This window comes from Dasypus novemcinctus, chromosome 28 (genome assembly GCF_030445035.2).
Source record: "Dasypus novemcinctus isolate mDasNov1 chromosome 28, mDasNov1.1.hap2, whole genome shotgun sequence".
NCBI classification, from domain to species: domain Eukaryota; kingdom Metazoa; phylum Chordata; class Mammalia; order Cingulata; family Dasypodidae; genus Dasypus; species Dasypus novemcinctus.
The window spans coordinates 39,917,463-39,941,470 of NC_080700.1; the positions used below are offsets into that span (position 1 = coordinate 39,917,463).

The 24,008-nt window shown below is 41.8% G+C and overlaps 1 protein-coding gene across 1 annotated transcript in view; it reads right to left on the reverse strand.

Annotated features, from left to right (window-relative positions):
• Positions 1–18,245: 18,245 nt before the first annotated feature.
• NOX3 (NADPH oxidase 3) overlaps positions 18,246–24,008 on the reverse strand; it is a 62,459-nt gene continuing 56,696 nt past the window's right edge. The window contains exon 13 of the mRNA XM_004452644.1: positions 18,246–18,372. Within this exon, the coding sequence (XP_004452701.1) occupies positions 18,246–18,372 (127 nt within the window). The remainder of the gene's footprint in view (positions 18,373–24,008) is intronic.

The following is a 24,008-nucleotide window of genomic DNA, read 5'->3' on the forward strand; positions in this document are numbered from 1 at the left end:
GAGGCCATGGTCAGCAGGAGGGCTTCCAGCACGCCACGGACATTTCAATTCCAAGATTTACTTTGTTTCCCCAAGCCATAGGAAAATTCAATTACCTAGGGATCTACGAATTCCGCGCTTGTAGCGCATGAGCTTTGTTCTTGTCCTCCTTTTAATTTGAAACATTAGAATATGTACGGGAGTTTGTGGCAATTTCACACCTCAAGGAAGTGTGGCTGCCTCCCTCCGAATGTGCTCCAACGTGAAAATTTCTTAAATATAAGTCTCACAGAAAACCCATTTACCCTGTTTTATGTTTGATATCTAGTGATCTCTAGTAAGCAATTTACGTGCATTATATTATATTTTCCTTTTGAATTTTCTTATTATGAAAATTTATACACTGAAAAGTAAAGAGTCTGAATAGGAATTGCCCATAAACACATTTGCTAGATTTAATGATTATTCACATCTTGCTCTAGTTGCGTTTATTTTTTTTTTCTTTTTTTGGTGAAAGTATTTTAAAATAAGATACAGATACCACGGCATTCCACTTCATATTTAAAACAGAGAGCAGAAATTCCCAATCAGCTGTGTTTTCCTAGAACCCAGGCATTTCCAGGCATCTCTGAAGGACCTATAGGGGGTGCGTGTGTCTACTTGCATGAAGGACCTGGGAAGAACTTATCTCAATGACAACATAGAGGCTCACATGCTTGGTCCAGGATGTTGGGGTTTAAGGAGCCTGATACAAAGCACCCCCGTTCTCCCCAGCTGAGTTCTAAGCCAGGGGAAAGTGAAATAAGAGAGATGGAGGGGGGTGGAAATGCCAGTTGTATTATGATACTGGAGAGCGTGGCCTAGGGGTGCCACCTGTGGGCTGCCATCTGGAATCTCGGAAGGAGACCCATGCCCCTGTCCCCCATCCCAGGCAGTGTGGCAGGCTCCTCCCGCAGGGGCAGGGCATTGCCACTAAGCTTTGGCGTTGTGGAGAGCAGCCAAGAGCTGGCATCTGTGCAGGCAGGGACTGAGCCCTCACCACCAGGGCTTGCTCCCAAATTTACCCATAAGGGGAAGCCAGCCTCCCATTCGGGTTGAATGAGAGGTGAGGTCTCCATGAGGGTTCCCCCATTCTTCCTTCATAGGGAAAAATAAGCTGGGGGTACGAGGGTTTCCTTCCCCCCACTCTCATTACAGCACAGCTGGCTCCTCCACATCTTGGTAGCTTGTGCCACTCGGCCATTCCCTGGTCCATTTCCCATGGAAGAGGCCGTGGCGAGTGTGGTGAAAAGGCAAACTAAAGCTGGGTTCCTGAGAGCTCAAAGCACCCACCCCAGTGGTGCTGGCAGCTTAGCAGGACCTGAAGATAACCCTGCACCCACCTCAGCTTTCCTGATAGGCTGGCAGGCATCGGCGGCAGTGATGACAGCTTGGAAGTAATAACGAGGGCAATAATAAAAGCTAATATTGCTAAGTATTTACTGTATGCCAGGAATTCTTTTAAGCAATTCCTGTGCATGATCTCATTCTTTTAAATTTACTTGTGAAAATTCACATATTAAAAAGTAGAGAGTACAAATTGGACTAGCCATTCCCATCATCTACATTTTTTTTTCTTTTTGTCATCTTCTTACCCATCATCTACATTTAATAATTATTCACAATTTGGCACAATTGTGTGTGTGTTTGGGAACTATTTTAAAGCTATTTATAGATACCATAGCATTCAACTCCTAATTATTTTAGTATGGCTTTCTAACAAATAAAAGTACTTTTCTACAGAGCCATACACCTTATCATCTTTGACCAAGGTAACAATAATTCTTTGACATCATCTGATACCTAGTTTATATTCAAATGTTCATAATCATTCTTTTCTAGCTGGTTTTTGTTTAAACCAGAATCAATTTAGATATCACCTGTGATATTATGTCTCTTAAATATCTTTTAATCTAGAAAATTCCTCCCTTCTATTTCATTTTTGTATGGAGGTATGACATTTCTTCTCCTTTTTCAGTGGTGACCTTGAAGAGTCTGGGACTGGCATCCTTTACTTCATCTCTCCTTTGCTATTTGTCTGGTTATTTCCCTGTGGGGCCATTTAACCTCTTCTATCTGCTGAACGTAAAGAACCAGTGAGACCCGGGTTAAACATTTTGGCAAGAATACTCCATGGGCGTTGTGTATTTCATCCTGCCTCACTCTAAGAGGTGTGCCGCTGCTGGGTGCCTCGCTGGTAATGCCACTAACATTGATCAAAGGTCGTGTGGCTGGAACTCTCCGTTGGGGCATTCCATCATGGAGGCCTCACAACTGCTGCTGGTATGCCCATTTGACTGGGGCATTTTCCACGTTTGCCAGGTCTGTGATGACAAGGAATTCACTCTTTCAGTTCTGAAGGCTAGAAGTCCAAAGTCAAGCTCCTGATGAGCCATGCTTTCCCCAGAGACGGTAGTGTTTTGGCGTTGGCTGGCCACAGTCCTTGGGCTCCTCTGCTGACCTCCCTGCCCCATCACATGGCGAGCTGTCCCCTTAGTCTCCTCCTGTGGCTTTGTTTGCCTGACTGAGTCTGAATCCCCTGTGACTTAGGATTCCAGGTGTATGGACCACGACCTCCTCGATTCAGTTTGGCCTCTTCTGAAAAGGATCTTCAAGAACCTCTTCACAAGGGAGTCCACATCTTCACTGACAATAGCATCCTCAAAAGTCCTATGGAAAAATGGGTCACGTCCACTGGAATGTGGATGAAGACTTGACATGTCTTTGGTGGGGGACACGATTCAATCTCCAGCAGGTATGAACTGCAGCCTCTGTCCCGAAACTTTATGTCCTTAAAATTTGCCTCCTATTAGCAGCGCCTTTAGCCAATATCACAGACATGCTGGCCTTTTCGTCATGATACATGTCACCATTGAGCTGGTGCAAGAAAAGAGGAAAATGACAGAGTACTCTTCAAGCTAGTCCCAGAATGATTTGACAGACATGAGAGCAGAGTCAGAAAAACATTTTTTGAAAACTTTTAAAAATTTCGTTTGTGACTTTATTATTATTTATATATATATATATTTAAAAGATACTTAGATTACATCAATGTTACATAAAAAACATAGGGGATTCCCATATGCCCCACTCCCCACATCTCCCGCATTTTCCCACATTAGCAACACCTTTCAATGGTGTGGTGCATTCATTGTAATAGATGAACACTTTTTGGAGCATTGCCATTAAGCTTGGATTATAGTTTACATTGTAATTTACACCCTCTCCCAATTCTGTAGATTATGGCAAGATAGATAATGGCCTGTATCTTTCGTTGCAATGTCATTCAGGATGATTCCTAAGTCCCGAAAATGCCCCTGTATTACACATTTTTCCCTTTCCCTGTCCTCATAACTTCCAATGACCACAGCCCTCACGTCTATGATATAATTTCTTCCATTGGTAGAATCACGATTAGTCTATAGTAGATTACTGGTAAGTCCACTTTAGTCCATAGTTCATTCCCCAGTCCTGAGGATTCTGGGATGGTGATGCCCACTTCGATCCCATACAGCTGATGGATGGGACTCTCTAGAACTTCTTTTTTTTAAAAATTTCTTTTATTTTTATTTTTTTTATTAAAATTATTTATTTTTAAAAATTACATTAAAAAAATATGAGGTCCCAATCAACCCCACCGCCCCCACCCCCACTCCCCCCACAGCAACACTCCCTCCCATCATCGTGACACATCCATTGCACCCGGTAAGTACATCTCTGAACATCACCACACCCCGTAGTCAATGGTCCACATCATAGCCCACACTCTCCCACGTTCCATCCAGTGGGCCCTGGGGGGACCCACAATGTCCCGTAATTGTCCGTGAAGCACCACCCAAGGACAACTCCACGTCCCGAAAACGCCTCCACATCTCATCTCTTCCTCCCATTCCCCAAACCCAGCAGCCACCATGGCTACCCTTCCCACACCCATTCCACATTTTCTCTGTGGACATTGGATTGGTTGTGTCCATTGCACATCTATGTCAAGTGGGGGCTTAGATTCCACATGGATACTGGATGCACTCCTCCTGCTTTCAGTTGTAGACACTTCTTTATTTAATTTTTTTTATTTATTTAAACTTATTTGTTGTTTTAGTTTCCTTGACCGCTCAAGCAAATACCATGCAATGGGGTTGACTTTAACAATGAGAATTGGTGGCGGACTTGCCCAGTGGTTAGGGCTTCTGTCTACCACATAGGAGGTCTGTGGTTCAAACCCTGGGCCTCCTTGACCTGTGTGGAGCTGGCCCATGCACAGTGCTGATGCGTGCAAGGAGTGCCGTGCCACACAGGGGTGTCCCCCGCATAGGGGAGCCCCACGCGCAAGGAGTGCGCCTCGTAAGGAGAGCCGCCCAGCGTGAAAGGAAGTGCAGCCTGCCCAGGAACGGTGCTGCACACACAGAGAGCTGACACAGCAAGATGACGCAACAAAAAGAGACATAGATTCCCGTGCCGCTGATAACAACAGAAGTGGACAAAGAAGACGCAGCAAATAGACACAGAGAACAGACAACCGGGGTTGGGGAGGGAAGGGAAATAAATAAATAAATAAATCTTAAAAAAAAAAATTGAGAATTTATTAGCTCATGGTTTTGAGACTAAGAGAAAGTCCAAATTAAGGCATCGTCAAGGCAACACTTTTCCCTGAAGACGGAGGCATTCTGTGCTGGCTGCTGCAGATCCTTGGTCCTGGGCTTTCCTGATACTTGGCAATGCACATGGCAGCTGCTCTTGGCCTCTTTCTTTTCCCCTTGGTCTGTTTAGTTACCTCCTGGGTTCTGTTGAATTTCAGCTTCTTGCTTCCTGTGGATTCTCTCCTATCTGTGTGAGTTTCATTCTGCTTACAAAGGACTCCAGTAACAGGATAAAGAACTGCCCTGGGACCACCTTGACTGAAGTAATCTCATCCAAAGGTCCTAGTTACAGGAATGGGTAAAGTGTAGGAACATGTTTTTCTGTAGTACATACATCTCCAAACCATGACATTTTAATTTTTAAAAAATTTTATTGTGGATGTATGTATATGTATCATAAATTTTCCCATTTTGGCCATCTTTTAAGTATACCGTTCCGGGGTAGGTATTAATTACATTCACAATATTGTGCTACTTTCACCACCATCCATTACCAAAACTTCTCCATCACCTCAAACAGTATTTGTACAAATTTTTGCTTTAAGGTTATTTTGGCCTGGAAACAATATGATTACACATATCAAGTGTATTAGTAATTACTCTTTGTCTCCCTAGAGATATAGATTTGGGCATCAGTGAGTAAGTAGATGCTGCTAGAAAAAATATGCTATGGCTTTGGAAAAGTAACAAGAGCTCAGGAAAATCATAGTAAGTACTTATTGTCCTGATTCTTTTTCTCTTAATCATATCCTGCCTTGGACCATTCATTACTTGTGTTTTGCTCCCTTAGCATTCCTTCCCCAGTATGAGTGCATATGCCCTTTGAGGGTAGGGCTTGGTCCTTTTGCTTTTTAGAAACAACATTTTTGTGGAAAGAACCTGGTCTGTGGTGTTAGACCTAGTTCAACTTGAATATATGCCTTGTCCTCATTGCATTATTGGGTGTAAATTATTACATCTTTGAGCCTTGGTTTCCTGATCAACAAGGTGGGGTAATAACACGTGTGCCACAGAATTGCTTCACAGAGTCACTCAACAATTAATTTACTGAGCATATTCTAGGCAGTGGACACACAATGCTGATGATAAGGTTAGCCTCTTGCTCTTGCTGAAATTCCATGAATCAAATGGGATAACAGGTAAACCAACTTGCCTAGGTCTAGCACAGAGTGAAAACCCACGTTTTTATTTTCTACCTGCTGCCCTGTACCATACTAGTTTGAACTGTGTGGTAGGGACTGAGTGACACTTGAATTGAAATGGAAACCTCCTATAGGCTCTGTAGCAGTTTGATATAGTTATGAATTCCAAAAATAGATGTTGGATTATGTTTGCAAACTGGTCAGTACCTGGGCGTGATTAAATTATGATTAGGGCTTTATGACAATAGGGCATTGCGTCCCCGCCCCTTGGTGGGTGGGGACTCACAGATAAAAGGCAAAGGACAGCGCTGAAGCTCTTGATGCTGGAGTTTTGATGTTGGAGGCCAGGATGTGAACACACAGGGGAAGAACACATGACAGAAGCCCTGGGGAGAGAGGCAGAGCCATTTGCCTGACAGTCTGCAGCTGACCTTGTGGAGTGAGCACAGCAGCTGAGCCAGGAGAGAAACAGAGCCCCAGGAAGATAGGAACCCAAGAAGCCTGAACCCTCACAGGCATTGGCAGCCATCTCGCCCCAACATGTGGCAACAGACTATGATGAGGGAAGTAACTTATGCTTTGTGGCCTGGTAACCGTAAGCTTCCACCCCAACTAAATACCCTTTATGAAAGCCAACAGCTTTCTGGTATTTTGCATCAGTGTTCCTTTGGCTGACTAATACAGGTTCCTAAATGTGAGGAATGTGAGGGCAAAGGTATCTACTCTCTTTGGGTTCCACGGCTCAGAGTGTAGCTTTGAGGTGGAGAACATCTTAGAAATCAGGAAACTGGAACTTCCTAATTAAGCATGTTAGGGAAAAGCATAAAAATATACATCATATACACATATATAAATAAAATGTGTACTTATAACAATAGGTACTAAGTACACACACATGCACCCTGGCACACACCCATTCTAGAGAGAACACGGCCACACGGCTAAATCCCGCAAATGTCTTCCTTAGCATCTGCCTTTGCATCTCCTCTCTGAGTGGTCCCCCTTGTGTTCTAACTCCCTGTCTAGGTGTATTTGTTTTGTCTGCCTGGTTGGACTCTGCTCCTTGCAGACAGCTTGCAGACACACTATAAGCAACTTTCTCATCGTTGCACAGGAGGAGCAATGGGCCAGGGTCACCATGAAGGGCCTGCCATTAAGCAATCTGAGGATGCCAGGGTCTGCCCAGCATTTGGTGGGTCCGCTGGAGACATAACTTGGGCACCAGATAAACCTGCGAGGCTCCGTTCCATTCTGTATCTTGGTCACCCGCCACGATTCCACACCTCCAAGCATTTTCTGCGAAAGAAGCTGACTGAGCAAAGCCAGGCAGGTATTTTTCATTTCCTTTGATGGAGCATAATGCTTTCGTATGTAAACACAATAACACAGCCATTACACGCGCACTTACATTATTCCAGTGGATCTGTGCTCAGCGCCACTTCCAAGCCAGGGAACCCAATTATTCTGTTTTCCATTCGGATCTAAATTACGTTCATAATAAAAGAGTTTTCAATCAAGGCAAATACAATTTCATCCCAGCCTAGCATCTCTATTCCTGTTCTCCCTCCACTTCTTTTTCCCTTTCCTGTTAGTCTGGGTCCCTCAGCCCGACAGGAGTGGGTGTTGATCACAGCCTTGCTCCTCGGTGAACTCTAAATGCATGTCCTGTAACAAACCCTGGCGATTTGCGAAAAGTGGGAATCAATCAAAGCAGGGAAGCGATGCCACGTGAAGCCAGAAGCTAAATGTTACATCATGTCACACCAGGCGAGGGGAAGCGGGAGCCTGCTTTCGCCTGGCAGCGCCATCTCTCTGTGCCACTTGCCTCTGCCGCAGCCCCATCACCGCCATCATTCTGAATCTGCGGGCAGTTGTCACCTCTGTCTTTCCTGCCCTGGCAGCTGGGAGCGGAGGCTGCAGACATTGCTCATTCCCGCCAGGGTTCTTAACACACACGCGAAAAACGAAAGGAAGCTCAATTTATTAAAAACAAAAACAAAAAACCAAGTGTCAGCATGCCCTCGGGCTCGGCACAGGCGCCGGGGGAGAACAGAAAAGATGAATGCCCGCAGGTGATCTGGCACCGGCTCTGGCGCCCGGCTCACGCGGCTGCTTGCCTGTGTGTATCCCATTAATCACGGCCGAGGGGGAGACGTTTCGAAAACTTCAGCAATTTTCCAGCAAAGATGCACCGTTTTCACGACACGATAACATGACTTCATTGGGTGGTTCTTTCTCTGTACCAGGAGCGAACCTGGCAAATGTGCTGCAGATGTTAGGAGAAATGATGGATGCCCGGGTGGGAAGAGCAGGGGGAGGCAGGTGGGAAGAGGAGGGAAAGCAGAAGAGCAGCCCCTGCTTGTCCTTTCTCTCCTGGGGCCTTCCCTGCACCCCCAGGCTGGGCCAGGTCCTCCCATTGGCCCGATGGCTTAGCTCTGCCCCAGCTCCTGCACCAATTCCGACAGCGAGGGGTGGTGTTTAAATAGCGTTTCCTCCTGGGGAAGTGGCTACGCCAACCCCCAGACTCCCAAGCTTGGGATGCCCAGGGGTTCCTGTGGGCTCTGCTTCTGAGAACTGAGTTCTGTTGGGATTCTTGCTCCCCTCTCTTCCCTGTGGCAGTGCGAGGGTCCTGGACTCCGGGGCCTCCTTCTTGTATTCGTATCTTCCTGATGATGCCACATGTCATCCTGAATCCCATCGCCACCCTGCTTAGATTTCCGCTGCCCTACTCTCTGGGGACTCGCCTATCTCCCCTTGGATGTGTCCTAATGACAACTGCTGTCTGACCCTCAGCTCTTCTTCAGCCACTACACTCTGCCTTGCATGCCCGGCTGCTTTTGCACCTTAGGCCGGGCAAGGCTTCTGGCCCCCAGTCTGCTCTAGTTGTGAGATTTGTGCCAGACCCTTCTTACCCTTTCTCTCCATACTGTGTCCCCACCATGCTCTGACCCTTACACAGAATTGCGGAGTGAGGAAGAAGATTCCAAGTTTGAAGAAAATAAACAAGTAGGAGCAGAGTCAGTACAGTGAGACAGGGGCCAAAGATGCTGAAGGCCAGGAGAGGACCTCCTGGGGGATGGGAGTCCTAGTCTATGCATTGTCCTAGAATCTGAATCCCAAGTTGCTGGAGGTAAGTGTGTGTACTGAGGGAGGGAAGTGGTAGGGGAGGGTAAGAGTGCCTGAGTCTCTCACCATGAACTTCTGGGAAAGTTCAAGAAATCTACTGTTGAGAGACAAGGCAAGCTTCCCTGCCACAGACACAATGAGGAAATGAGCATACTCGCTTTAGTTCCAGAAAGCCAGTGTCCCAAATCCCTCCTTTAATTTATATAATGGGTAGATGGAAGGCTTAGCCAGGATGGACTTGGAAACTCCATCCCCTTTGGAAAACCCATTTTGCCTCCTGATAATTTGGGGAATCATCCATAGCGGTGACTCTTACACGACAGCAATATTTTACCAAGAATTAAAAAAAATTTTTTTGAAATATATTGGGCATATACAAAATGATAACTTAAGTAATACAAATACAAAAAAATCCAGCTAAGAAATAAATATTACTGCTACCATTGGAACCTTCTTTTATTCTATTTCTTCTCATCAGAAGAAATCAGGTTATTTAATTTCTGTCCGTTTTTGATGATTACACACACCAAATGTTGTTTGGCCTGTTTTACAATAGTTCTTGGTTCTACTCTACACGTATTCCTTAACAATGTGCTTTCTTTTTGCTCAATATTATAATTATGAGGCTTATCCATGTTCTTCTAAACCAAGGACCAGCAAATTATGGTCTATGGGTCAAATCTACCTGGTAGTTAGTATTTCTACAACCCTCAAGCTAAGAATAGTTTTCAAATTTTCAAAGGGTTGAAGAAAAAATCAAGGAAGTAGACATGACGAAGACCATATTGGTCCACAAAGTCTAAAATACTTATTATCCATCCCTTTGCAGGAAAGGTTTGGTGACCCCTGTTCTAGTTCATTCCTTTGTAATACAATGTAATGTTCTACTTTATGAGTAGACTTAAAATTCTTTATTTATTCTCTCATTGATGGACATTAAATAGTTTCTAATTTTCCATATTTCAAATAGTGCTGCAATGAATATTGCTAGGTATGTCTCCTTGGATATACATAGATGATGGTTAATTTCATGGATCAACTTGGTTAGGTTATGGTGTCCAGTTGTTTTGTCAAGCAAGCACTGGCCTGATTGTTACTTATTGTGAAGATATTTCGTAGATGGATTTACATCTTCATCAGTTGATTGCATCTACAGCTGATTACATCTACAATCAACAAAAGAGATTGCCTTTAGCAGTGAGAGGAGTCTCCTCACCCTATCAGTTGGAGACCTTAGACTCTAAGGCTTAGAAAGAGGTGAAGATTTCAGAAGTTAGAAAGAGAAATTTCTATCTCTACTTCATCAAGCTGGGTTCTCCCCTGGAATACAACTTCACCTTCATCAGAGATTCTAACTTGCGGCCTGCCCTACAGAAATTGGACTTCCCAATCCCCAAGGTTGTGTGAGTCAATTCCTATAAAAACTCTCTAAGTATTGTTATATTTTCATATATTCCTGTCATTTCCATTTCTCTGAATAACACTGACTAATACAACAAGTAAAAATGTTTTTGTGCCCAATACCAACAGGTGGAATAATTAAGTCATAGTGTTTGTGCATCTTAAACATTAACAGTTCTTGACAAATATTAATCCAAAGTGTTTGCATCAATTTATAATTTACCAGCTGGCTATGAGAATTCAAAAAACTCTAACTCTTTGGCAAAACTTGGTTCCTTCAGACTTTCAGTTTTTGTCAATCTTTTAATTTGCATTCCCCTTTCTATTAGAGAGAGGAAATATCACTTCATTTATTTATGCTGTTTTGGGTTCTGTATTTGGTGAATTGCCTGTTCATATGTTGCCCTTGTTTCTACTGGATATTTATCTCTTTTTCTTACCAATCTATAGCAATTATTTAAGTATTGTGGCTACTAATCCTTTGACGACAGACATTTCTACTGTTAATTTCTTCTCTCAAGATCTGGGTTGTCTTTTCTCTTTGCTCATGGAATATGTGGTCATGCAGAAATTTAAAAAAATATAGTCATGTTTGTTAATATGTTTATTATGGTTTGTGGGTTTTTTAAAATCTCATTTAAGAAATCTTTTCTTATCCCAGGGCCATGAAGATATGCTATATTTTCTTCTAAATGTTTTACAGATGCGTATTTAATTTTTTCATTTGGATGCCCAATTGTTCTTGTGCTGTTTGATGAGTAACCCATCCTTTTCCTCTGATTTGTAATGCCACCCATCATCAATTGCTTACAAAACTTGCAACTATTTTCCCCTCTGGGTTTCCATGCACCTTTGTAATGTGATTTTGCAACTCTTCCATAGAGAAGTGGAATAATTTCCTCCACTCCTGAAAACTGGGCTAGCCTTGTGACTTGCTCTGAATAAAAGAATATGAGAGGAAGCAGATGTGGCTCAAGCAGTTGGATGCTCATCTACCACATGGGAGGTTCTGGGTTCAGTTCCCAGTGCCTTATAAAGAAGATGAGCAAGACAGCAAGCTGACATCAATGAAGAGGAAACACAATGAGAGACACAACAAGTGGGAGTAGAGGTGGCTCAAGCTCTTGGCTACCTCCCTCCCACATGGGAGGTCCCAGGTTTGGTTCTCGGTGCTTCCTATAAAGAAGACATGCACACAGCGAACAGAGAGAGCAGACAGCAAATGCAAAATGAGGGGAGGGGAGAAATAAATAAAAAAATGTTTTTATAAAAAGGAAAAAAGAATATGAGAAGGTGGCAAAAATTGTGCCAGGTCTGAGCCCAGTCCTCAATACCACCACATACTTCCACCTTCTCTCTTGAAACAGTCTCAGCTGTCACTGGCACAAGCCTGGGTTGACTTGTTGGAAGATAAGAGACCAAATAGAACAGAGATGGCCCATCTTGGATGACGCATACAAGCAGACTGCAAATAACAGCTAAATCCAGCAGAGACTAACAGAACCACCCAGAAGCACCCAGCCCAATAGGCCAATCTGTAGAATCTTGAGTTAATAAATAACTTGTTTTAAGCCACTAAGTCTGGGGCTAATTTGTTATGCAACAAAAACTGCCTGATACACCATTTCTGTCAAATATTGTTTCCCTATGTACATGAGTTTGTTTCTGAGCTATGTATTCTGTTATTATGTCAATTCCTGGGCCAATAGCATACTGTCTTTATTACTATGGCTTTATTATGAGTCTTGAAATGGGTTATCATTAGTTTTGTCTGGGTTATTTTTATCCTTTTGTTCTTCCATATTCATTTTAAAATTAGCTTGTCAAGTTTCATGAAAAGCCTTTTCAGGATTTAGGTTGAATTTCTTTGAACTTATAGATTATTTTGAGGAGAACTGATGTATTAATATCACACTTTCTCTTCTCTATGTCCTATTTCTGCTGTAACAAATTGACACAGATTTAGCACCTTGGAAAAACACAAATTTATTATCTTATAGTTATGTAGGTTAGAATTCCAATATGAGAAGTTTAAAAATATATTTTTTAAAAAGTCCAACATGAGTCTCTCTGGGCTAATTGTAAAATCAAAGCGTTCCCTACCATTCTCAGTCTCTACAAACTCCCTGCAGTCCTTCACTTGAGGTCTCTTTCTGTCTTCAAAACCAGCAATCAAATCACTCCAACCTCTGCTTCTGTCATCATATCTTCTCTCACTCAGAGTGAATCTTCTGCTTCCCTCTTCTACTTTTAAAGACCCTTGTGATTATACTAGATCCACTTGGACAACCTGGGGTAATTGCCACTGTGGCAGTTTGAGATTGTTTTAGGAATCTCTAAAGGAGAAAGACCATGTTTGTAAACTAATCTATTCCTCTGGGTGTGTTACACGTTGACTGGTATTAAGCTCAGCTAGGAGGACTTTGATTAGATTACCTGTTAAGATTTTTGATTTGACTATGACAGTAAGGCATGACTCAGGTTGAGCCCGCCCCTTGCTGGTTCTAATATAAACAGACACTCACTCAAGAAGACACACACAGGAAGAGAGAACTCTGTCATTTTTTGGTCCTGACGTGTGACAGAAAGGAGAAGGCGCAGACAGCAAATGCCCCGGGGAGAGATGAACCCTTCTGCCTGATAGCTTATAGCTGACCTTGAGAAGAGATCTGAGACTGATATAGGAGGTCTGGAAAGAAACAAACTCTATGCCAGAAGAAGAGGACTTCACTTAAGCATGAAGTCTCAAGAGAAAAGGAAGACCAGAGGAGAAGACAGAAACCAGCCAGAGATTGGTGACCATCTCATGTGGCAACTGACTTTGGTGAGAAAGCATCCTTGAGTTTGAGTATTTAGGGCCTTGTAATGGTAAGCTTGTAACCCAAATAAATACCCTTTATAAAAGTAAACAGATTTCTGGTACTTTGCTTCCTCATCCCTTTGGCAGATGAATTAAAAAACTGATACCAGGAGTGGGGTCATGCTGTTGCTATTACCAAAAAATGCTGGAATGGTTTTGTAAATGGGTAAGGGATATTTTTTGGAGGAATTGTGAGATACGTGATGGAGAAGTCCTAGATTGTTTTGGAAAGACTGCTGGTAGGACTATAGAGCCTAAAGTTATTTCTGATGAGGGCTTAGAAGGCTGATGAAACTATTATTGGAAACTGGAAGAAAGGTGATCCATGTTTTAAAGTAGCAGACAACTTAGCAGGATTAACTCCTGATATTATATGGAAGGCAGAATTTGAAAATGATGAGCCCGGGCATTTAGCTCAAGAGCTTTCCAAAGTAAACTTAAGAGAATGTGGCCTGGTTTTTCCTTGCAGCTTACAGCAAAATGCGAGAGGAAAGAGATAAGCTGAGAACAGAATTGTTGGGCATAAAGAAACCAGAGACTGATTTTGGAAATTTCCAATCTTCCAGAAAACAAGCCCCCAGACAATAGTGCCCATTTGAGAAATTACCTAAACTTGGAACTTGTAAGTTAGGATTGAAAATACAGTTATCTAGGAAAGACCTGTGGAAAGTCTTACTGTCTGAGTGCTTGGACTGTTGCTTCCTCATGCTAAACCAACAAGCTAACTGCTGTCAGCCTGGACTAAAAGGGACAGGGAAGGAAGAGACTGAAGGGAAAAATGGCTCTATGGGAAAGCATGGAAGCTGAGGTCTGGAATTAAGACATTTTCTTGGGCCAAGAAGGAATCCCATCCATGTGTATGGAGAAGGTATGGTAGGGGTTCTCCTCCTTTTTTTTTTTGAAATGGAGATCTAGTTTTCCCCACACCATTTGATAGACTGTTCTTTCTCAACCGGTGATCTTTGCCACCTTGTCAAAAATCAGTTGGCCATAAATGCAAGGGTTGATTTCTGAGCTCTCCAATTCAATTTCATTGGTCTATTTAAAAGTCCGTCTTTGTGTCAGTACCATAATATTTGGATTACTGTGGCTTTGTAATGAGTTTTAAGATCAGGGAGCATGAGTTCTCCAACTTTATTCTTCTTTTGGAAGATAGCTTTAGCTATTTGGGGCCCCTTCCCCTTCCATATAAATTTGATGGTTGACTTTTCCATTGCTGTAAAAAAGGTTGTTAGAATTTTAATTGGGATCGCATGAAATCTATAAATTGCTTCGGATAGTACAGACATTTTAATGATACTTAGACTTCCAATTCATGAACATGGAATGTTCTTCCATTTATTTATGTCTTTGATTTCTTTTAGAAATGTTTGTAGTTTTCTGTGTATAAGTCCTTTATATCTTTGGTTAGATTTCTTTTTTATTAAAAAGAAGCATGGCTTAATTTTACCCTTGGTTAGATTTATTCTTAGATATTTGATTCTCTTAGTTGCTATAGTTAATAGAATTCTTTTCTTGACTTCTTCCGATTGTTCATTGCTTGTATATAGAAATACTACTGATTTTGGGGTGTTGATGTTGTAACCCATCACTTTTCTGAATTCATTTATTAGCTCTAGGAGCTTTGTTGTGGATTTTTCAGGATTTTCTATATATAGGATCATATCATCTGCAAATAGGGAAAATTTATATCTTCCTTTCCAATTTGGATACCTTTTATTTCTTTTTCTTGCCCAATCACTATGATAAGAACATCTAGTACAATGTTAAATAACAGTAGTGACAGTTGACATCCTTGTCTTGTTCCTGATATTAGAGGGAAAGCTTTTAGTCTTTCAGCATTAAGTAGAATGTTAGCTGTGGGCTTTTCAGATATGTCCTTTATCATGTTGAGGAAGTTTCCTTTTACTCCTAGTATTCTAAATGTTTTTGTCATGAACGTTTGCTATATTTTTCTGCATCAATTGAGAAGGTCATGAGATATTTTTCCTTCATTTTGTTAATATGGGGTATTACATTAATTGATTTTCTTATGTCGAACCAACGTTGCATACCAGGGATAAATCCCACTTGATCATGTTGTATATTTCTTTTAATATGCTGTTGGATTCAGTTTGATAGTATTTTGTTGAGGATTTTGTTGAGGATAAGAAATAGTGTTCTGTAGTTTTCTTTTCTTCTGGTATCTTTACCTGGTATGAGGGTGATGTTGGCCTCACAGAATGAGTTATGGCTTGTTCCCGCCTCTTCAAACTTTTGAAAGACTTTGAGCAGAAATGCTGTTAAGGCTTCTTGGCGTATTTGGTAGAATTCCCTCGTGAAGCCATCTGTTCCTTGGCTTTTATTTGTTGGGAGGTTTTTGATTACTGATTTAATCTCTGTACTAGTAATTGGTTAAGCTCTTTTATTTCTTTTTGAGTCAATGTAGGTAGTTTTTGTTTCTAAGAATTTGTCCATTTGATCTAAGCTATCTAAGTTTATTGGCGTACAGTTGTTCATAGTATTCTTTTATAGTCCTCTTTATTTCAGCGGAGTTGGTAGTAATGTTCCCCTTTTCATTTCTTATTTTTTTTATTTGTATCCTCTCTCATTTTTTCTTTGTCAGTCTACCTAAAGGTTTATCAATGTTTAGATCGTTTCAAAAAGCCAAATTTTGGTTTTGTTGATTCTGTTTTCTTTCTATTTCACTTATCTCTGACTGAAATTCCCTTTAACCTATTAAATAATTTTGAAAAAAATTATACTTTCGGGATGTTTAATATTACTATTTAGGATATGCTATTTCTACCTGCTAAAATATCTATCTATAAAAGTTTATTTACCAAATCATTTGCATAATTTTTATTGAACACATTTATGGATTTGATACATATTTTCTATCTATTTTGAAATGGAATTGTCCCCTTTTTAAAATCCATATTTTCTATTTGATTATTTCTGCATTAAAGACATCTGGATTTTTATTTTTCCTATTTGAATAGGCCAGATTCTACAGATACTACATAGTATGTAGGAAAGATGAATAGAGGTCAAAAAACTAAAGAGAGGATATAAATAGCCAGGATTAAAAAAAAAAGTAGCCAAATCCTTTTTAAAGGACAAATATATTCCAATTTATTAAAATGATAAGATGACAAAGAGTACATTTCACTTTCATATAGACAGAGAAGGAAAAGTAACAGTTGACTATGATGGAGGGTCTTTTAATATATTTAATTTTCCTGCTAAAGTAAAGATTAGATATTAAACCATTGACTGCAGAAAGTTCTGGTTTTGAAAGATGAATCAAACTTAAATTGGAAAAGAAGTACTTAGAGAGACTATGATAAAATCAGTAGAGTTCAAGTGAGATGCACCAAACTCTGAGAAATTCCAATGCAGATTTAGTAGCGATCATTTTTGAAACATCATGGAATATGAACATTTTCCCCCCCAGATTATATTCAAGAATATACTCTAGAAAGCACAGAATCAACATTAACATCTGAGGAAAATTAAAAGACATTATCAATTTGTAATTTATACATTCTTGGAAGATCTTAACTGGCTGCCTAACTTTGTAAGCACAATTCATGTGAGATCCATTTAATTCCCTTTTATGACAGAACAACAGACCACAAAGACAAGAAGCATCTGAAAAACATAGCCTATTTAATTCCAGCAAAAATTTTTTTGTTCTTTTTTATATGACTTGTTATTTATAAACTAAGAAAGTATGATGTGCTGTACCATTCTCAAAGACTTGTTGTCGTTAGCCCATTTCCAACGGGGTGCACATATTAAGAAGCAGTTGTAGGAATTCATGATGTAGTTCTTTGGATTTAATACCTTGATTATAAACCTGAATAAAAGATTTGAGAAATCATTAATTAAATCTACAGATATTACTAATGTACTAATGTTGATAGCTGGGACTAAATTTCAAAACAACCTTGAGATATTATAAAGAAAAATTCTAAAAATTTAAGCAGTTCGGGTAGAGAAAACTTCGGGAACATGTCTGGGGTAAAAGAACTAAGTGCTATGGCTCAATGGGAGTATAAGAGCAAAATTCTCATTATGTTAATGGGGCAGAAGATGAGTCATAGAATAAGTGTCAAGATGAAAGACCAACATGTGATAGTGATACAAGTACTTTTAAAAGAGCAAGAGAAAGAAATATGGAAGGAAGCAAGAAAGGAAAAAGGTAAATATAGAATTTAGTTGCATTGAAAAGCATATGGCATACAAGATATAAAGAAAACACTCTTCTATAAAATATTAGTCATGCTTCTATTAGAACATGATGTCTCATTTTAGTCGAAACATTTTAAAAGGATGTGGAGAAATGGAAGTGGATTTGAAGAAGAGTAAAAAGAAAGATTGAAGGGCTAAAAAATTCATCCTTGGCTGAAAGAATAGGAATTTAGCATGTTTGGACCAGAAAAGGGATAGATACAGGATGATTTTATTATCATCTTCAAGTATATAAAGGATTTTGTGAAAGATAACACCCACTGGTAATTTCCCACATCTATAGAGGAGTGTAAACTCCACAAAAGAGCTTAAGTTTAACACAGAAAATATCAGGTTTGGTTGTAAGACAGATGGTGCAAATTTGAAATGCCTTATAAAGCTGACTACTGAGCAACCACCAATTTGGGTCTCCATGTTGGATGCAAGTTAAGCATGAATTCAAGTTTGGGAAAGATGACCTATGTCAGGGGTAAGTAGCTGTGCCCACAGGCCAGTCAAGCCATTGGGTGGTGAATGAGCAAAGGACGACTTTTACATTTTTAAACTGCTGAAACAAATCAAAAGAAGACTACTTCAGGACACGTGAAAAGTATTTGAAATTAGATTTTAGTGTCCCTAAAACGTTTTACCGGAACCCAGTCCCACCATTTGTATTGTCTGCAGCCACTTTGGAGCTACAACAGCATATCCGAGTAGTTGTGGTGGTGACCACATGGTTCACGGGTTGAAGATATTTATGATCTGGCTCTTTACAGAAAAACTTTCCTGACCTCTGGCCTAAACGATTACAGCCACTCACGCAATGCACGGATCTTACCTACAAGCCTAGAAGCTTTCTTTGTTGTAATAAAAATGAACACCCCTGGGGTCAGCAGATGAATACAGGCGGCACATCTTCCGAAGTGTCTTAGAGAGTGTGCTGGGTCCACAGAAGAAGACTCCGATGTTGCTGCTGGAGGAGGGACAGGAGCAAGAAGAACGTTACGCAGAGGCCAGGCGAGCCGGGGGCCAGGACACAATTACAAAGCGAGTGAGGTCGTGGGTTTCATTTCTCATCCCTCCCTCCCCATCCTCTCTTCTTAGGTCCGCTCTCCCAACTGTGATCACTACGTTCTCTTCCTGGGCTCCAGGAGGGCTGAAATGCTGGCATGGCCCAGGTGGGTGGATCCAACAAGGTGAGGCTGGAATGGACCATGGTGACTGAGGAGGGACATGGAAGAGGGAGACGGTAAAGCCTGGAGCTTTGGCCGGAAGACCTTGACTGGAGTTCTCCTGGATCCAGAGCTAGAGTGTAAGCTCCCGAGGGCAGGAGCCTGGCCCGCTGACCTGTGGTTATATTCAGTGTGTGCTTGTTGGTTACCCATGTGGTCTCTGCTGAGACGCTACAGCTCAGTCTCTGCACATGGGAAACAAGGCTAAACGCAGGGATAGTCTATGTTTTTTCAAAAGTGACACGAGATAATGTGCTCGAAGGGGTTTTCGTAAGGGTTATCTATTACTAACAAACATCCTTCTCAGCCCTGCCTGTTTGTAGATGATAATATCAATGCTAAAGTAATAGTTACTGAATTTGTGTCTCCTCTTGGAATTCCTTTCATTTTCAAAGAAAGCCAAAAGGAAGAGATGGAAAGGAAAAACAATGTAGAAAATGTAGTTGCCCAAATGTGATTATCTCTAATATTTCTAATGTTTTGGAAAATGGTATGGAGGAGATATATCTGCATTAGTACCTGTCCCAGGGCTTCTCGAATCTCTGCCCACAACTACCTGCTCTGCTTACGAGGGAAACACTGCCTCCTGGTGGTTAGAGTTGTCAGTGGAAGTTGGGACGAGCCAGTGTCCGCAGGAACTTCTGCAGGTCATACTTTCCCTCCTCTCGAATTTTACTCTTCCTTGTAGCAGTTTCCAAATAGTTGCCACAGACTCAATTAGTTACTCTATTCTAGATAAAAAGTTCTCAGACTCTGGTATGATGAACTCATCCAGGCAGGTCATTAACATATCGATTCCTGGGCTCTAATCTAAGGAATGCAGTTAAAAAAAAAAAAGTTCTGGCCTGTGTTATTTCTTTTTTTAAAATTGTGACAACATATGTATAATATAAAATTTACAATCTTAACCATTTTAAGTGTACAGTTCAGTGACATTAATCACATCTACGATGTGCTACCATCCACCAAATTTTTCTCATCACCCAAAACAGAAACTCTGTATCCATTAAGCTGTTGCTCTTCATTTCCCCTCTTACCCCCACCATTGGAAACCTCTAATCTACTTTCCGTTTCTATGAATTTCCTGATTCAAGATATTCCCTATAAGTGGAATCATACAATATTTGTCCTTTTGTGCCTCACTTGTTTCACTTAGCATAATGTTTCAAGGTTCATCCAGATTGTAGTATGTATCAGAATTTCATAAAGAATACATTTTAAATAAGGGCCCTATCTAATACAGAATCAGAGAAATTATTTGGACCTCAAGGCAAGCCCCTGGCATCCTTTCCTTTTCTTTTTTCTTTTAAAGATTTATTTTTTTTATTTCTATCTCCTTTCCCCCTGTTGTCTGCTCTCTGTGTCCATTTGCTGTGTGTTCTTCTGCATCCACTTACATTATCAGGTGGCACTGGGAAACTGTGTCTCTTTTTTGTTGTGTCATCTTGCTGCATCAGTTCTCTGTGTGTGCAGTGCCACTCCTAGGCAGGCTGTGCTTTTTTCGCGCTGGGTGGTTCTCCTTGCAAGGCAACTCCCTGTGTGCAACAGCAGTAAGCATGGGCCAGCTCACTACATGGGCCAGGAGGCCCTGGGTATGGAACCCTGGACCCTCCATATGGTAGATGGACGCTCTATCAGTTGAACCACGTCCACTTCTCCCTTTTCTTTTCTTTGCACTTGGTTTGTGTTTAGAAATGCCCATATAGCCTGGTTCTTCTTAGCTTACGTATTACCATGGTTCTCTGCCATGCATCATATCCAAATTTTAATTATGTGTAGGATTTTAAAAAACAAAACAGACTGTTTCCAGGACTGTAATATCCCTGATAGAAATTGATGGCTCAAACGCAGTCCAAACTCTAGCTTCAAAGGGATTTTTCAAACTGCTTCATTTGCAAAGGACAACATGTTTAGAATGTGTGAGTGCTATTTTACAAGATAGCGATCCCATGGCTTAATTCCAGACTGTTCTTCAGAAAACATTTCCCACTGAGATGTATGAGTTCATGACTTAATGAAGAAATTCTCAGATGTTCATGGGGTGATATAAGGCAACGGTTAGAGTGTCCTCAGTTCCATCCGTTTGATGCTGGGTAACTTTGGGTACACAATTCTCAGAGCCCTGGTTTCCTATCTATAAAATCGGAGGGCTCTAGTACAGTGCCTCTAGAATCTTGGTGGGGATTAGACAAGGCATTGCAGGCATGGCTTTGGGCCTCATGCTCGGCACGTGGTGAGCTCTAGGCACCTGTTAGCTGACATTTCTTGAGGTCCCTGTGATGTCTGCTGGGAGCTGAATAGGAGGTGCGATGCAGGGTATTAGCCCAGAGACAATTACAGACTTCCTGGAAGCAGCGCTGTGTTTTCTGAGCTCTGGACGGTTGTGTTTTGAATGATGTGAGCTGGGTCAGGCAAGACCCTTTCCAGACAGGAATCCCAGCCTGGCTTTGTGTCTGATGCCCAGAGATCTCTTTTCAAAGATGCTCTGATGGGTGGTGATAGTTTTCCATTAGAGCAGGTGTCACCAAAGAGATTGCCCACTGGCCCAGTCCCAACAGGCTAAGAGTTGCCCTTTGATTTGCAGCCACAGGAACTGTTCGCAGAACCTGCCAATGCTCTTTCATGCTCTGCCCTTAGCCTCCCTCTCAAAGGGTCCCTGGTGGCCCCCAGCAGTCCGCAGCTGCCCGGCCTCTTTTGAAGTTGTGGTGCTGACACTGCACGGCTATGTCCACACTTTCCTGTACTCAGGGCCCATAGCTGCCATGGTTATGCGATCAGCAAGTGGCCCCACAGATGCCGTACACTGTCTACCGTGTGCTAAGGCAGAGAGGTGGGACCTTCACTGGCTCTCTGTGCACAACTGGCCCCACGCACGCATCTGCTCGCTTGTCCCCCTTGGCGTTTAAGATTCCAAATAGAGTATTGATTAGAGTGGACTTCCTGATATTCTCCTATGGAACTATTGTGATTAGTAATGGAAGAAATTATAGCACTGATGTGGAGGAAGTGGCCACAGTAGGTGCTGAGGGCAGGGAAAGGGAAGAAGAGATATGAGGTGGGGGCATTCTCAGGACTTGGAGTTGTCCTGGGTGGTACTGTAGGGACAGATGCTGGACATTGTATGTCCTGCCATGGCCCACTGGGTGGACTGGGGGAGAGTGTAAACTACAATGTAAACTATTATCCATGTGGTGCAGCAGTGCTCCAAAATGTATTCACCAAATGCAATGAATGTCCCATGATGATGAAAGAGGTTGTTGATGTGGGAGGAGTGGGGTGAGGGGAGTGGCGAGTATATGAGGACCCCATATTTTTTGAATGTAACATTTGAAAAAAGAATAAAGAGGGGGGAAAAAAAGATTCCAAGCCCTGAGATGGCTGCCCCCGAATGCGTCCGTGAACCCGAGTCCAGCCTCCTACCAAAGTGGCTAAAGCACAGACGCAGCAGGGTTGGTTTCCCCCTTTCTTTTTCTTTTCTGTGGCCACGGACAAGTGCTACAGCAGATCCCTATTGAGATGGGCAGAGAAGAAATCTTCTATAAAATTTAATTGCCCATGATTGTTTCAATTAAAAAAAAAAAAGATTCTCTGCCAAAGAAGCCTAGAAACGCGGGGCAGTATTCTTTAGCTGACAGCCTGAGAGATGCAGAGCCCTGCATGAGGAGCTGCACGACGCTGGCGGCATCGACCGGCCCGAGCTGCTGACTTTGATGGGAAAAGGACACCTTACACCCAGGCAAAGACGGTGGAGAACATCCACGGCGTTATTTTTAGCTCTGGTAAACAACGACGGCGATTCTCCTTCCCCAACCGTCACCCCTTTTAGCTAAATAGCTGTTGTGCGCTGCTCAGTGGGGTTGATGCATTTCTCAAAAAGGTTCAGCGATGTCACACGTGAAGGGCATCCACATAGCACCCCCCAGGAGATCTCCACCCAGCAGTTCTCCGGAGTGTGGGTGCAGCTGGGAGGGCTCCCCGCCTGGCTGTCGCCAGGTCCTGCTCTCTTTCAACTGTATTTTTGCTTTTATGTGCTGGCTTTTATGCTTGGTGAGTTATCACCCCGTAGGGGCAGGCCCTAAACCCCATTTTAAAAAATCAGATTACTTTATACCCCAAGAGGATTCTGCAAATAAAATCGATAAACAGAAGCTTCCTGTGGATTTATGGGGGCTTAGCAAGAAGACAAGAGCCAAAGACGCTGTAGCAGATCTTGGACTCCACTTCAGGTTAATCTTTCCAAGTAAATGCTTTTCATCAGGAATGCCTCTAAATGATTTATCACATGATTATCTACATGTATTTTTTGAAACGAGGAAATGACTTCATGGTTTGTTTGTTTTTTAAGCATCTGAGTTTTAATTTTGAGGAGCTCCCATTTATCTAAACTACCTTTTGTTGCCTGCACTTTGGGTGTCAAGTTTAGGAAATGATTTCCCACTACAAGATCTTGTCGATGCGTCCCTACATTATCTTCCAGGAGTTTAACCATCTTGGCTCTTACATAAGCTAGAAGATGGTCTTTGATCTCTCTTGAGTTAATTTTTGTATAAGGTGTTAGTTGGTGATCCTCTCTCATTCTTTTGGATATGGATATCCAGTTCTCCCAGCACCATTTGTTGAAGAGGCTATTTTGCATAACACCTTCTTTTTCATATCCACAGATGACAAATACGTTGATCAGTTTTTCTTTTAGCCTATCTCCCAGTCAGTTCATAGTAGCCTGCTACGTTACTTTTCTATGTCCGTTCGGAGCTTTAGACACCCTGAGTGCTCACCATTTTTACACTGTCTGCCCAGCTCCCAGCAAGTCCAGCTTCTTTGTTGTTGGGACTTCCATTGTCCCAGCTTCCTTGTCCTTCCATTCACTAAAGTGGAGTCACTGGCCAGGCTCTGAGATGCATGGGTCAAGTGGACTAGGAGAGAAAAATGCAAGTAGTGGACTTACAGCTTTGGAGATCACGGAAAGGTAGTGCCATTTTTTTTTTTTTTTAATCAGATCGCCCTTTCTTTCGTAAAACACTCAAATTTACACTTTCATACATAAATATCCTAGCATTGGGCCATAATTAAAACCTGATAGATAATACCATCAAAGAAACCTTAATAGAGTCATGATAAAACTGCCTTGTGCTCGTCACGTTCCTGATGTCCCCTACCACAAAATGAGTAATTCCAATAATTTCCTTTGAGTCTTCACTTGATTTTAACCTCAATGGTGGCTGGTGGCAGGGTACTCTATAAATATGCAAAAAGATAAATCTCAGTTATAAGGACAACGTAGAAGCTTGTTCTCGTGGAGCTGTCATTTTTCATGGGTTGGATTTCCATGTAAGCTTTATTTCTTGGAATAGTCTGTACATTTTAGTCATAAAATGAA